Raw genomic sequence first — 13,092 nt, forward strand, 5'->3', positions numbered from 1 at the left:
TAATAATATTTTAAATAAAAAAGATAGAAAAAAATATTTATTTTCAACAAAAATAATTTTTTTAACAAATTAAAATCTTTCAAGTACAAAAAAAATATTATAAAATTTTTTGTAACAAAATAAAATTAAAATAACAATTTAAATACAAAATACTAAAACAAATAAATTCGAATATATAGAATGAAATATTGAAATAAATTCAAATAAATAAACTTACATTGAAGTTAATATTAAAATTCCTAAATTTTATTTTACTCATCTATTATATGTAAGTGTTGATATTTAAAAAATAATAATTGATTATCCGTCATTGACTTCTCTTAGCAAATTCATAGATCGAGACACAAGAGTCCTCTTAGCACATTCTACTTTCTCCCCTTTAATGATTGAAAATGCTTTTGAAGTTGGAAGCAAATCACCAGTGTAGTCAACATCCTAAAATTATAATTAATTATTTATTATTATTTATAAATTAGATACTACTAATGACTAATGAAGCAAAAAATAAATTATTTTTTAATAAAAAGTACACTTATAAATATTGGTTGGAACTTACCAATAGAAGTGGATCAAGTATCTCTACTTCCTTCTCTTAGCAAATTCATGAATCGAGACCCAGAAGTTCTCTTAATTGAGGAGCGTGTATTATTCCTCCCTATAGTTGATAAAAAAATTAAAAAATAATTAAATGGGGATAAACAAACAAATTTAAAATATAAATAATATAAATTTAAAATAATATAAAAAATTAGTAAAAAACTCACGTCTTCGTCGAACCAAACCATCTCAATTGAGTATGACAATTGAGAATTTTCGTAACTTGGTAGTGTTTATAACCGTATCAGTTGTATACGTATACACAAATTGTCAATGGTAGGATTGGTCTCTGCAATTTTGTGAATATCAGCCATTAGAATAAGTAGAGTAATTTTAGATTTTGGATATATGTAAAGAAAGCGATCGATGTACTTTGAATTGTGGTGTTATATATGTCTCATAACTTATATTTTTATAGTTGACTCATGACTAAATTTTTTTAAATTTAATTGACTTTAATTTAAATTTGAATTAAATTTGCAGATAAAGTAAAATAATTTAAAATTTAAAAAATAATGACTTTAGTAAAATAATTTAAAATTTAAAAATAACAATTTAAGTGAAACAACTCAAACAAATAATTTTGAATTTGAAAATAACAACTTAAGTAAATAATTATTTATAATTTATAAATATAATTTTAAAAATGTCTAGTGATGACACTTAAGCAAATAAACTCATATATGAGCTTCTCATTTTTATACTACAAAGAAAACTATAAAGATAAAGATAAAGATAAAGATATTCTGATTTTTTTTATTTATTTTTGTTTTTTGGTGAGTATATATTCTGATTATTGCGATTGGAAAATGTATGAGTAGAAAAGGGAAATCAGTTGGATTTGGATGATCGTATCGTGTAATTAGAGAAAGAGAATCAAGAGACTACGGAGCAGCACGCCAAACGGCCTTGTATGAGAGGCAGTACCTCCTCCAAAGAAGAAGAAGAAGAGAAAGTTGTTGAGGATACGGCTGCCTCTGACAAAGAAGAAGAAATGGTGGAAGAGACAAAAGATGATACTGATCCCGATGAATATGTACTGGTTGAGCCTAGACGCTTCATGACTGATGAAGAAATTCTTGAACATCGGAGGCAGGTTATTGAAAGCGACGTACGCCTCTGATCTCTCACAAGACATTTAGTGATTTAACTATTTTCTCCTTTTGTTCTCGTGTTCTGTGATATAATGATCTTGTTAGTTAGGGTTTGAATTTTTGCTTTACAGGGATTCGATGTTGAGCAGTTTGAAGGCAGGCTACCTGGTTCAATTAAGCCATATAACTTGACCGAACCAAGATGCCGTCTCTTGATAGGTTATTCCAAGCTAGCTTTGGAAGTCTACAATGAGAACAACGTAAATTGCTTCTATAATGGTTTTGATTCTAAGTTTAATCTATGTATGGTGATATTGTGTGCTTTAAATATTCTTCTAATTATATTATGCATGTGGATGTTTGCACTCTTATGCAGGAAACAAAATTTGAATTTTATGAGCTTAAGAAAGCAAATTCTCAAGGTGTTGCTGGTGTAATGTTCTACATTACTTTTGAGGCGATATCTGGCAATACAATTGGAACCTTCCGTGCTAGGGTATGGAAAAAGATAATGAAAGGTTTGCAGGTTATGTCTTGTGAGAGGCATTTGTGAGTTTGTCAGGTATAAATATTACGTGAGCTTTTTTGTTATGGTTTTGTTTGTTTAGACTAGTTAGATTAAACTAGTGAGATATAGCACATAATCCCAATCACCTTTGGATCTTAATTTGTGCCTAATGGTTTTGCCTTTTAAATATTCTGCCCAAAGTAGACATTGACTAATTCTCTATCTATCATCCATATATTGGTGAATGTTCACATCTATTGACAGAACGTGTTTAGTTTGTATGCCATTAAGATCTATAAATTAATTTTTAGTTGATGTTCCTTGATAATGTATGATTGTTGATAAATGACAAATTAGAGATGTAATGAATTCAAATATTTCATATTCTTGTTGTCCGTGTTGAATTTAAGCATTTGTCATTTGTTCCCAACTTCTGATGTTCTTATGGCACTTATTTGAATTGTAATAAAGAATATCGAGGCAACAAGCATCTCCTTTAGTTTAATTTAATTTGATTATTCCGATTTGTATTTGTTGTGCTTCTCTTCTGATGTTTTGTTTATTTTGGTTTAGCTAGATATACACACAACCCTTCAATCTTTAGTTTTTATGTCTAATCCTTAATTATTTTTCCTTCTAAGTGTTGTTGCAAGATAATTTCCAATTGTATGTCATCTATAATTCTATATATGATATATGATATATGAGCTGTGACACCTATTTGCAGATTCTATATTTTGATAATATGAAAATGAGGTTTTCTATGTCATTGCATTATTGCTTAATAACAAGGCTTTTATATTTTGATTGTGATTCCGAATAACTATTTTTACGATTGTTAAGTCACTTGCATAATTATATTACTCATATCACCTTTTGTCTTTTTTTAACCATGAAAGTTATTGCTTTTTTGCTTTACCTATTATGCTTAGATTTCACTGTAGCTTCCTGTGAGGTTCATAAGTTCATTTCTTGTCTCATTAAGATATCTTCTTCTAGTGTTATTTGATGTTCTTGTTTATAAGAATGTTGACAAATGAAAAATTATAAACATAATTATTTCAAATGTCTCATCCTTGTGGTTTGTATTAGATTTTGACTTTTGAGGTGGTTCTTGTTATTCTGCATTTCAAAATACTGAGAATTTTAAGGTTTCTAGGCTTCTCTTCTAATTTAATCTTATGTTGGTTTCAGGAAGCTTGTCCAAGTCAGTTATGTTGCATGCTGAGCAACTCAATCTAGTTATGTAAATGTTTGGTCAATTCCTATACTAAAACAAGAATAACATGTGTTGTTACTATGTTGCTCTGTAATATTTAAAATTGACATGGTTAAGCCGTCTTAAAGTTTTTGAAGGACTTTTTAAAGGCATGAGTTCCAATTCTAAAACATTAGAACTTTAGTGATAAGACAATGCGGAACTCGAAACACATTGTTTGAACGTTACATTTTCTTATCAGAGAATTTGAACTATCTTTTGTAAAGCATATTTCGTCAAATATGATATTTTCTTGCAAGGATAACTTGTATTATGGTTTCTTTTCTGTGTGGTGGTTTTGGGTATGCATTCTAGTTTAAACACTTTTTAAAATAAAGGCATGACTATTATCTTAGCTATTCCTACACTAAGCTTGACTACTTGGACACTCTAAAAGTAGTGCACATTTTTATAACAATTTCAAACTTACAAATCGAAGATTCAGCTTGAATTTAGTATTTCGAGGTGTTTATGTCCATAGTATACTGGTGGATTTTTTACTGTTCTGGCTATATAGTAATTGTCTGACATTGTTTCATTTTGGAGTAAATAGTCATTTTGGCACAGATCTTAATATTTGTTTTTGACAAAATGACTCCTGGAAAATATATTCTGTTTTGGTCATAGAGAATCTAAACAATGTGACTAATGGGTTAAAAATTTGATCTAATGAAGTTAAAAAAAAAAAACACTCTGTTTGAATTATCCAACCAAAAAATCTCATTCAGTAATTCAAAAATTTTAACCATTCATTATACCCTAATTTACCAAAACACCAGCTTCTCCAAATCCTCTGTTGTCGCCGTCGTTGCTTGGTCGTTAACCAGCTCCCATTGTTGCCATTGGGATTCTTCTCATCGTCGCTCGTTCGTCAACAAGGACCCTTATTGGCACTTAAGGATAAAAATAATCATCTGTATGCCTAGTGAATTGAACAACCAACATATTTTAATCATATCTAACTAAACCATCCACGTTATGGCTTTCCTTTAAATAAAGAATATAGGAATGAAATTTCACATGTAAGGTTCAAGAGGCATGCAACTCATGAGATCTTGCTATGAGCCACTGGGCAAGTTGTTGCGTTGCCAAGAATGGATGAACCGGCATCACAAGAAGCTTTGCTTGCCCGGGGCCAAATCCAGGCATCGCCAAGTTTGGCAGAAGAGGTTGATTAGCAGAGCTGTGAATTATGATGGGAGAGGTGGTACGGTGGTCGGGCAACGCTGCTGCGAATTGTGAGATGGAGGTCGCTGCGGTGGTCGGGGGCGTAGCTGCCAACGCGAGGAAGAGGGGCTACGGTGGTTGTCTTTGCTGCTGTAAATTGCGGAGTGGAAAAGGATTGCAATGGTCGGGCGACACTACTACGAATCGCGAAGTGAGGTGGGGCTGTGCGTTTGGTGGCGGCTACGATGCGCGAGGAGGAAGCCGCGATAGTGGACGGCGTTCGGCGGCACTGCACTTTGCGGCGGTTGAAGCTACGGCGCCGTTTTCGTTGTGGCATGGTAGGAGGAGGAAACGTGAGTTGGAGGAGGGGGAGGGTTGAGATGGAATGGAAACATCAAAATAGGGTGAACACCAACTTTTCGTTACCCTCAAAATAAGTGGTCTATAAATAAACTCTAATTAAGCAGCATATATAGAAGACTAAAATTACAATTTACAAGTACAATATCACCATGGAATATAATTTAACTAACGTACTCGTTCAATCTTGATTTATTGTATGTGCTTAAATCAAAATGCTTAAGTAGTGAGGTGGCTTTGCATGCACGATTGAAATCATTAGTTTAATTGTGAAGAAAGGAAGCCAGATAATAAGAAATAAACTCGAGATTAAAAAATGAAAAGAAAAAAGACGACGACTTATTAATAAATAAATAGAAGACAAAATTAAAAACGAATTGACAAGGCGGAGATATAATAGAGTTCATCAAATTAAACCTGAAGAAGCTGCATGAAAAATATGCAAACAAGTTCTAAAACAAAGAATGCAGTCTTAACGTTAAATTTAAGCAAACCCAACAAAACATATAGTCATATCCATCTCATAGTAGAAGTTAAACTATTAATTATTTAAACGCTTAAGATGGCAGAAGCATCAAGCTAAGAAAACGCTCGTGAGAACGATCTGGGACTCCATGGATGCCTTGAGTAGCTTTAAGTCCTGTAACACATACTTTAAAGGTTAATATAAAAAAGTTGGAAGAAATTTGAAATGGGATGAAAGTAAGAGAGATACCTCATTCTTGCCAAGTTTAACGATGGTTTCTTTCAAGACACCAACATCCTTGATATTGAAGTGGTACTACAAGAAAACAAAAGCGTGGCGAAAATTTGAAAAAAGCATAGCAATAGCTTTTCGTCACGCTTTTGAAAGGGTCATATCTACTAGCGTGTCGGTTGCTCTAACGCCACGCTTTTGCGAATTGCCACGCTTAAAAAGCATGACGATAGTAACAGATATGGTCATGCTTTTAAAGCGTGGCGATAATAAGAGATACAGCCACACTTTTAAAGCGTAGCGATAGTCTTATCAAATTAAAAAAAAAAATTCCATTTTTCTGACTTTACCTTTATTACTGTACAATATAAATTTTCAGTGCTTTTTTATTACAAAACCTATAAATATAGTATGCAATTTTTATTGCAAGACAAATCAAACAGTAATTAGCAACATATAATTTTTGCTACAATTATTTTATACATTAATACTCAAGTATAAAATAAATTTCGAGTTCAAAACTTTGATTTAATTTTCATAACCCTCATGCATTATTTTCTTCGACGTCTCTATTTTCGCCACCTTCGATAGCCACAACAGCCATCAGCTCATTAAAGTTTGCAGTCTTCCCAACTCCCAAGTAATGTTTCAATCTAAAACACCATTATCACAGGTAGCAGCCAGAAATCAATGCAGCAGATCATAAGAATTAAGACAACAAACATAATCTAAAATTAGCAAGCATAAAACAGGCACATAATTCAACTCAAATAAATCACTAAAGAAATCATGCATATATTTCTCATTAATTTTGAAATGTAATTCTCCTATCCCAGGAAAAAATGTTTTGTAGTTCAAAAACAGTAAAACAACTCTGCAAATATTGCATTTCCAAACACAATGCTATCTAATACTTCAATTAGCTTACCAACACAATGTTGTCCGTATTGAATTTAAGCACTTGTCATTTGTTCCCAACTTCTGATGTTCTTATGGCACTTATTTGAATTGTAATAAAGAATACCGAGATAACAAGCATCTCCTTTAGTTTAATTTAATTTAATATCCCGATTTGTATTTGTTGTGCTTCTCTTCTGATGTTCTGTTTATTTTGGGTCAGCTAGATATACACACAACCCTTCAATCTTTAGTTTTTATGTCTAATCCTTTGTTATTTTTCCTTCTAATTGTTGTTGCAAGATAATTACCAATATTATGTTTTATATATATATATATATATATATATATATATATATATATATATATGACGTTTTCTATGTCATTGCATTATTGCTTAATAACAAGGTTTTTATATTTTGATTGTGATTCCGAATAACTATTTATACGGTTGTTAAGTCATTTGCATAATTATATCACTCACATTACCTTTGTCATTTTTTAACCATGAAAGTTATTGCTTTTTCAGTATTTTGCTTTACCCATTATGCTTAGATTTCATTGTAGCTTCCCGTGAGGTTCATAAGTTCATTTATTGTCTCCTTAAGATATCTTTTTCTAGTGTTATTTGATGTTCTTGTTTATAAGAATGTTGACAAATGAAAAATTATAAACATAATTATTTCAAATGTCTCATCCTTGTGGTTTGTATTAGATTTTGACTTTAGAGGTGGTTCTTGTTATTCTGCATTTCAAAATAACGAAAGGAGGCTACATTTAATTAGTGTATTTTAGGGTTTAGATGTGTGCATGTGAGTGAGTATTGGGCTCTTGGGGCACACACAATTTAATCTAACTTACCCGTTGGAAGGGTGAAATATGAATCTTAATTCAGGAAGTAATAGCAGCGAGTATAAAACAGTATCAGAGGATAATATCCTCAATGTAACAGTAGCAAAAATAGAATCAGTAAAGTAAAGAAGGAGCACTACTAGAGTGTGGACATTTATTAACACTTTTTGAAATGTTAGTTATACTAATACTAATAAACTTATACTTTTAACAAAATTTGTAAAATAAATGTTAGAAAATATAATTTTTTAAAAGAAGAAAAATAAACATCAGATACAAACCTTACCAAATCACGCCTCTGAAATGGAACTACTTTCAAGTTTCAACACATCTCCTTTCAAGTTACCACTGCCTCACTTATCTAGAAAATCCCTCATAAACGACGACGTATCACTCCCTTCTAAACCCATACCTGCTAGCTACCTATAATCTAGATATATATGTGTGCTTTCTTCTCCTTGCCTCGCTTCTGTCTCTTACTTTGTTTTCTGTTCGCTAACAGCACCTCGCCACCACCCTTTATAGCCTCATTTCTTTTCAACTTTGTGAAATTATCCTTATGCCCTTCACTCCCCGCTAACATGGAAAATAACTATATCATTTTGGTCGTTAATAAATCAATGCCAAAGCCCACCATGGGCTATATTCGTCTTGTCCTACTCCACTCGTCATTACATATTCATATGCTAACCTTAATTGATTAACGTTTGACTTCCAGAAAATGAGAAGCTACATTAATACTTGCTTAGCTTATATAGTAAAATTAACTTAATTACCATTTTCTTCCCATAGTATATCCTATATTATATTCATTTATTTGATAAGCAAGTAATCCGATCCTATATAGGCTCTATCTGTAATTTGCTGGCATCAAGATGGGGAAATTATGTAAGCCAATTTGTGTCATGTTCGCAACATATACCAGATAAGTGTAAATAATAATTGTTGATGGCTGAAACCTAGTTAATATATATAAAGTGGCAGGTATATGAAAAGAATGGAAGATGAGTTTATATATATATGTGTACCGTGGCGATGCTAGCTAGATGTCATATATATCGTCTCAAAAAACTAGTTGAGCTATATATAGATAACATACATATTCTTCATGTTTATATTTGCACTGAATGCTAGACTTGCTGCTGCTGAGAGCATGGCCCATGATGTAAAGTTGGATATGACCTCTTATGTGGTAAGCTCAAATACTTCAAAGCCATTTTTATTGGCTATACTCTGTTATTTCACACTATATTAGTATATTATTGTGACAAATAAAATCTAGTCATCTTTGAATAAATAAGGAACATTATGGAGTGTTTGGGGTGTTTGCCAATTTTGCTCGGTGTTTAAGGTTTTATAATGGGTTGGTGTGTGAGTGGACATGTTGCAGTTCATCCTGGTCTTTTATCTTTAATGTGAAGCCTTTTAGTTGTTTTCTATAAAGTTTGGTAAGCTGTGTGAAACCAGCTTCTCTTTTTGTCTTTGCTGTTTTGGTTGATGGAACTATTGTAGAGTTTTTTCGCCTTTATTTCACAGGGTTAGTTATGCTTTCAATTTTTGTCTTGTACTTTATGGTTGTCTTTTGCATGTGTGTGTGCGCACGCGCCTTTATATCTTGAAGTCCTTTTCTCTTCCTTTTGAACATATAGTAGTTATTTAGGCCTTCAAACATGTATATATATATATCTATAGGGTTTAGTTTCTGATTTAATTTGAATGACTTCTGTTGTTCTTCTCCAACTGCAGTTACTAATCTTATAATTTAAGCACTTTGGACATTGAGTTTTATTGATTTTTGTATGCAGTATTCTGATTTTGTGCATTTCCCCGTTAAAATTTGTTGTTGACTGCTTATGAGAACAGAGTTAGGTGTTAAAGATTTGGCGTATTGAACATTGTGGGGTTCGAATCTTGTGAAATATTCTTGAGATTAGAGAAGCTTGAAGAGTAAATGCATGGATCGTGGGGACCAAATGGCGTTGTCTGGTTATTATATGCAGAGAGGAATGCCTGGTTCTGGATTAACCTGATTTGCACAATTCACTTAGTCGCATCCATTGTCGAATCCTAACCTCCCAATTTGAGTATTAAGTTATTTAAGTAGTTGTTTCTGGTTTTTTTGTATATCCTAGCATCTAAAAGATATTGTATTCAATGCATAGTTTTTTATTGCGGATGGCGGCTCATGGCGGTGAGTCAAAAATCCGCCATAAAGTTATAGCGGATGGCGTTGCAGAAAATGGCGAAAATGGCGAATTACCTAAAAAATACACATATGTACAAAAAAACATGCAGAAAAATTACAAATATAATAAACTATAAAATCTATCTATATAAGCAACTTTCTAGCCATAAAATATCCAATTAATATAGCAAATATAGCAGCAAATTTAGCAAATAAACATAACATCAAGTTCAAATCATAATTCAAAAGTCATAAGTAAGCTATAAAATAGAAGACACAACACATAAAAACTATAGACCATCTAGATTCTAGTTCTCATCAAATTCATCCAAATTAACACCATTATTATCATGTCTCTATGTCCCTCATCATCCTCTGTTTTGGTATCATTGAATTAAATCTCCTTTTCTTATTCTTCTTCATTTTCAGAATCTCTTCATCTTCAAATTCTGGTTCTTCTTCCACAATTACTGTCTTTCCTTTTCCTTTTTTTGAAGTCTTAGACTCACTTGGTCCACCCTCTGTCCAATCTCTTGCAGTTGAGGTTCTTTTCTTTTTCTATTTTGTTGTCTTCTAGTATTTGTTGTAGGCTCATGTCCTCCCATTGCTTCAAAAACAAGGTTTTAACTCAAAGTATTGTCATCTTGATCTTGATGAACCAAATCAGCATCATCATCCACACTATCATCTCGAAAGGTGGTAGTCCTAATTTCTCCCACTAACCACTCATTACACTCATCAATATCATTGAGTGCAATAGGATTAACTTCATCTTTAAGGTTGTACCTCTCGATGAGTTGTTGGTTATACTTTATGAAGACCAAAATCTCCATCCTTTCATGATCAAGCCTATTTCTTTTCTTAGTATGAATGTGCTCAAATATACTCCAATTGTGCTCACATCTAGAAGCACTACAAGTCAAGCTCAAAATCTTGATAGCAAGGTCTTGCATGTTTGGAGCTTCATGCCCATATGTTCGCCACCAAAATGCTATAAAATTAAAATAAATTTGTCTAAACTTTTAATCGAACTAAATTTATAAAGTTTTGTAAAATTTATAACAATCTTACCGAGTGAAATCTTTTTCTTTTGAGATTTTGCAAAATCTGATCCAAAAAGTCCATAGCCGGCCTTGTATAGTGCTTGCTCCTCCAATATCTTCTGTTGCACAGCTTGACTTGGCACCAATCTAGTGATGCACTCAAACAACCCCCTTTGTAACTTCTAAATCCAGCTCAATCCGAGGGTTGTCATAAAACAACTCGGGATTTAGAAAATGACCGGCTGCATGCAACGGACGATGAAGTTGGCAATTCCATCTGTTGTCAATGATTTTAAAAACATCATTGTACTTGCTCTCATCATTAAGAAATGTTTTCACGACACATTCCTTTGCCTTCTCCATTGCTTCATAAATATATCTCATTGGTGGCTTCTTCTCTCCATCAACAAGTCTAAGTACCCGAACAAGAGGGCCGATGATCTTAAGGGTGTACTTGACATGATTCCAAAAAGAGGGCATGATAACAATCGTTGTTGCCTCCCTCCCCTTCGCCTCATTTGACAACTTATTCTTTGCCCATTCATCTGAGGTGAACATTCTCCTCAAATTTTCTTTCTCCTCATAAAGCCTTTTCAAAGAGAGAAATGAAGTGGCAAATCGGGTGACTACATGCCTTACCAACTCCTTGCCATTTGTGAAGTGTCTCAACATTGCTAACGTGCTAGAGTGACTATAAATGAAGTTAACCATCAAGATGGCCCTTTTTTATGGTTTTTTGAATTAATGGTAATTTTCCAATGTCCTCAAGCATCAAATCCAAACAGTGGGTAGCACTAGGAGTCCAAAACAAATTTGGCCTTTTTTCCATCAGTAACTTACCGGCAAGAACATAATTACTCCAATTATCAGTTACAACTTGAACAACGTTGTGCTCACCAATTTTCTCGACAACATCATCAAGAAGCTCAAATAATTTCTCACTAGTCTTCACATAATCAGAAGCATCAATAGACTTCAAAAACATTGTCCCAACTGGAGAGTTTACAAGAAAATTAATAATGCTCCTTTGCCTTTTATCCCTCCAAGCATTTGACATAATAGAGCAACCATATTTTTCTCATTGTTCTTTATGACCCTTCAACAATCCTTTGGTGTAATCCAACTCCTCATTAAGCAGCGGAATCCTTAGAGCATGATAACTAGGAGCGGGTAAATTGGGACCAAAGCTTCCAACAGCCCACAACATTTCTTGAAAACTCTTTAACTTTACCAGGTTCAATGGAATCTCAGCTTGGTAGAACCATCGTACTATGTATCGATGAACTCTACGAATTGCTTCCTTATTACATGCTTCCTTGATGTTCTGCTGCCTCAATTTCTCTCTTTTGTTTCTTGCAATGGCAGTTTCAAGTTTTCTAACAAATAAGTCCATTGGACCTCTCATGCTAGTTGCACCCCCTCTAGCACTACTTGCACCCCCTCTAGTTGCTGCCATTGGAGCTTAATTATGAGGTTCATCAATCCCTTGAGCATCTTCCTCCGACAATCCAAACCCCAAACTCTCTAGGTTAAGTTCCTTAGCATTGACACTCTGTTCTTCGGTGCTTTCTGGGGTGGCACTTTGTCTTCCTCGTTTTTTTTTTCTGATGGTAATACTCCCATAATTCAATAATAACATCTTTTGGAATCATTTTACATCCAACAACGTTTCCAGGCTTGATCATTAAGTGCTCTTTTGCCCGTGTGATGCCTCTTTTCATAAATTTTCCACAAAAAGTACATACGGTGTCATTGGTATTTCCTTCTTCTACGGTACTAATATATTTCCAGCCTGGGTCAACTCTATTAGAACGGACAGGAGCAGTGGGAGCGGGACCAACAGGGGTAGCACCAACAGTAGGACCAGCAGAGGCAAGGGTAGGAGCATTAGAATCAAGGACTTGTTTAGAAGTGGACATTGTATACTGAATGGGAAAAAATGGAGGATGAGAAGTTTAACACTATTACTGATTATTGAGAAAGTATGGGCAGAGAAAGAATGGGCAGCAGGAAAGAGAGGAAAGAAAAAGATAGGAGCAAAGAAGAAGGGGCACGAACCAGCATTGTGAAAAGGTGATGAGCAGGCAGAGCAGCAGTGTTGAGAGAATAGAGACGGGCGGCGCGTTGGGTGGCGCATTGGGTGGCGCGACGGGCAGCTAGATGAGCGGCGGCGATGGATGGTAGCGTGGTGAAGGAATCTGGTTTGCAGAGATGAGAAAACAAAGACGAAGAGGGTTTTTTTTTTGAACAAGAGGCAGAGAGGGAGTTATGAATGAGGGGCTGAAAATTAGGGGTTAGTGGTTAGTGTGATCTGACTTAGATTTATTAAATTACCCAAACTATCCTCAATTTTTTTTTGGAAAGCCTGAAACACCCCGATATTTCCGCCATATGTATTGCGTCTCGCGATGGCGCCACCGCAATTGCGGCCGCT

The 13,092-nt window shown here is 33.9% G+C and overlaps 2 protein-coding genes across 3 annotated transcripts; one reads left to right on the top strand and one right to left on the bottom strand.

Annotated features, from left to right (window-relative positions):
• Positions 1–1,383: 1,383 nt before the first annotated feature.
• LOC112712306 (UPF0725 protein At1g23960) lies at positions 1,384–3,683 on the top strand. 2 transcript variants are annotated; one of them, XM_025765157.2, is made up of 4 exons: positions 1,384–1,708; positions 1,823–1,951; positions 2,068–2,253; positions 3,394–3,683. In XM_025765157.2, exons 1-3 carry the CDS (start codon positions 1,511–1,513, stop codon positions 2,242–2,244), a joined length of 504 nt encoding a protein of 167 aa, XP_025620942.1. In that variant the 5' UTR covers positions 1,384–1,510; the 3' UTR covers positions 2,245–2,253; positions 3,394–3,683. The 2 variants fall into 2 exon arrangements, with proteins under 2 accessions (XP_025620942.1, XP_025620941.1); XM_025765156.2 differs by lacking the exon at positions 3,394–3,683 and having other exon boundaries at positions 1,388–1,708; positions 2,068–2,629.
• Positions 3,684–10,238: 6,555 nt separating this feature from the next.
• On the bottom strand, positions 10,239–11,643 carry LOC112709575 (uncharacterized). Its single transcript, XM_025761460.1, has 4 exons — positions 11,499–11,643; positions 10,969–11,332; positions 10,687–10,805; positions 10,239–10,606 (listed from the first exon to the last, which is right to left on the bottom strand). Exons 1-4 carry the CDS (start codon positions 11,641–11,643, stop codon positions 10,239–10,241), a joined length of 996 nt encoding a protein of 331 aa, XP_025617245.1.
• Between the last annotated feature and the right edge of the window lie 1,449 nt (positions 11,644–13,092).

Source organism: Arachis hypogaea, chromosome 9, assembly GCF_003086295.3.
Source record: "Arachis hypogaea cultivar Tifrunner chromosome 9, arahy.Tifrunner.gnm2.J5K5, whole genome shotgun sequence".
Taxonomy (NCBI): domain Eukaryota; kingdom Viridiplantae; phylum Streptophyta; class Magnoliopsida; order Fabales; family Fabaceae; genus Arachis; species Arachis hypogaea.

What these genes read in the sequence shown, in the direction of transcription:
- LOC112712306 (XM_025765157.2), top strand. Translation starts at nt 1,511, where the DNA reads ATGAGAGGCAGTACCTCCTCCAAAGAAGAAGAAGAAGAGAAAGTTGTT. An exon ending in GGCAGGTTATTGAAAGCGAC is followed by an intron (nt 1,709 to 1,822) that starts GTACGCCTCTGA and finishes TTTGCTTTACAG; the next exon opens with GGATTCGATGTTGAGCAGTT. An exon ending in AAGTCTACAATGAGAACAAC is followed by an intron (nt 1,952 to 2,067) that starts GTAAATTGCTTC and finishes ACTCTTATGCAG; the next exon opens with GAAACAAAATTTGAATTTTA.
- LOC112709575 (XM_025761460.1), bottom strand. Translation starts at nt 11,643, where the DNA reads ATGTTTTTGAAGTCTATTGATGCTTCTGATTATGTGAAGACTAGTGAG. An exon ending in TTTCTTAATGATGAGAGCAA is followed by an intron (nt 10,806 to 10,968) that starts GTACAATGATGT and finishes GTGCATCACTAG; the next exon opens with ATTGGTGCCAAGTCAAGCTG. An exon ending in AAAGAAAAAGATTTCACTCG is followed by an intron (nt 10,607 to 10,686) that starts GTAAGATTGTTA and finishes TTAATTTTATAG; the next exon opens with CATTTTGGTGGCGAACATAT.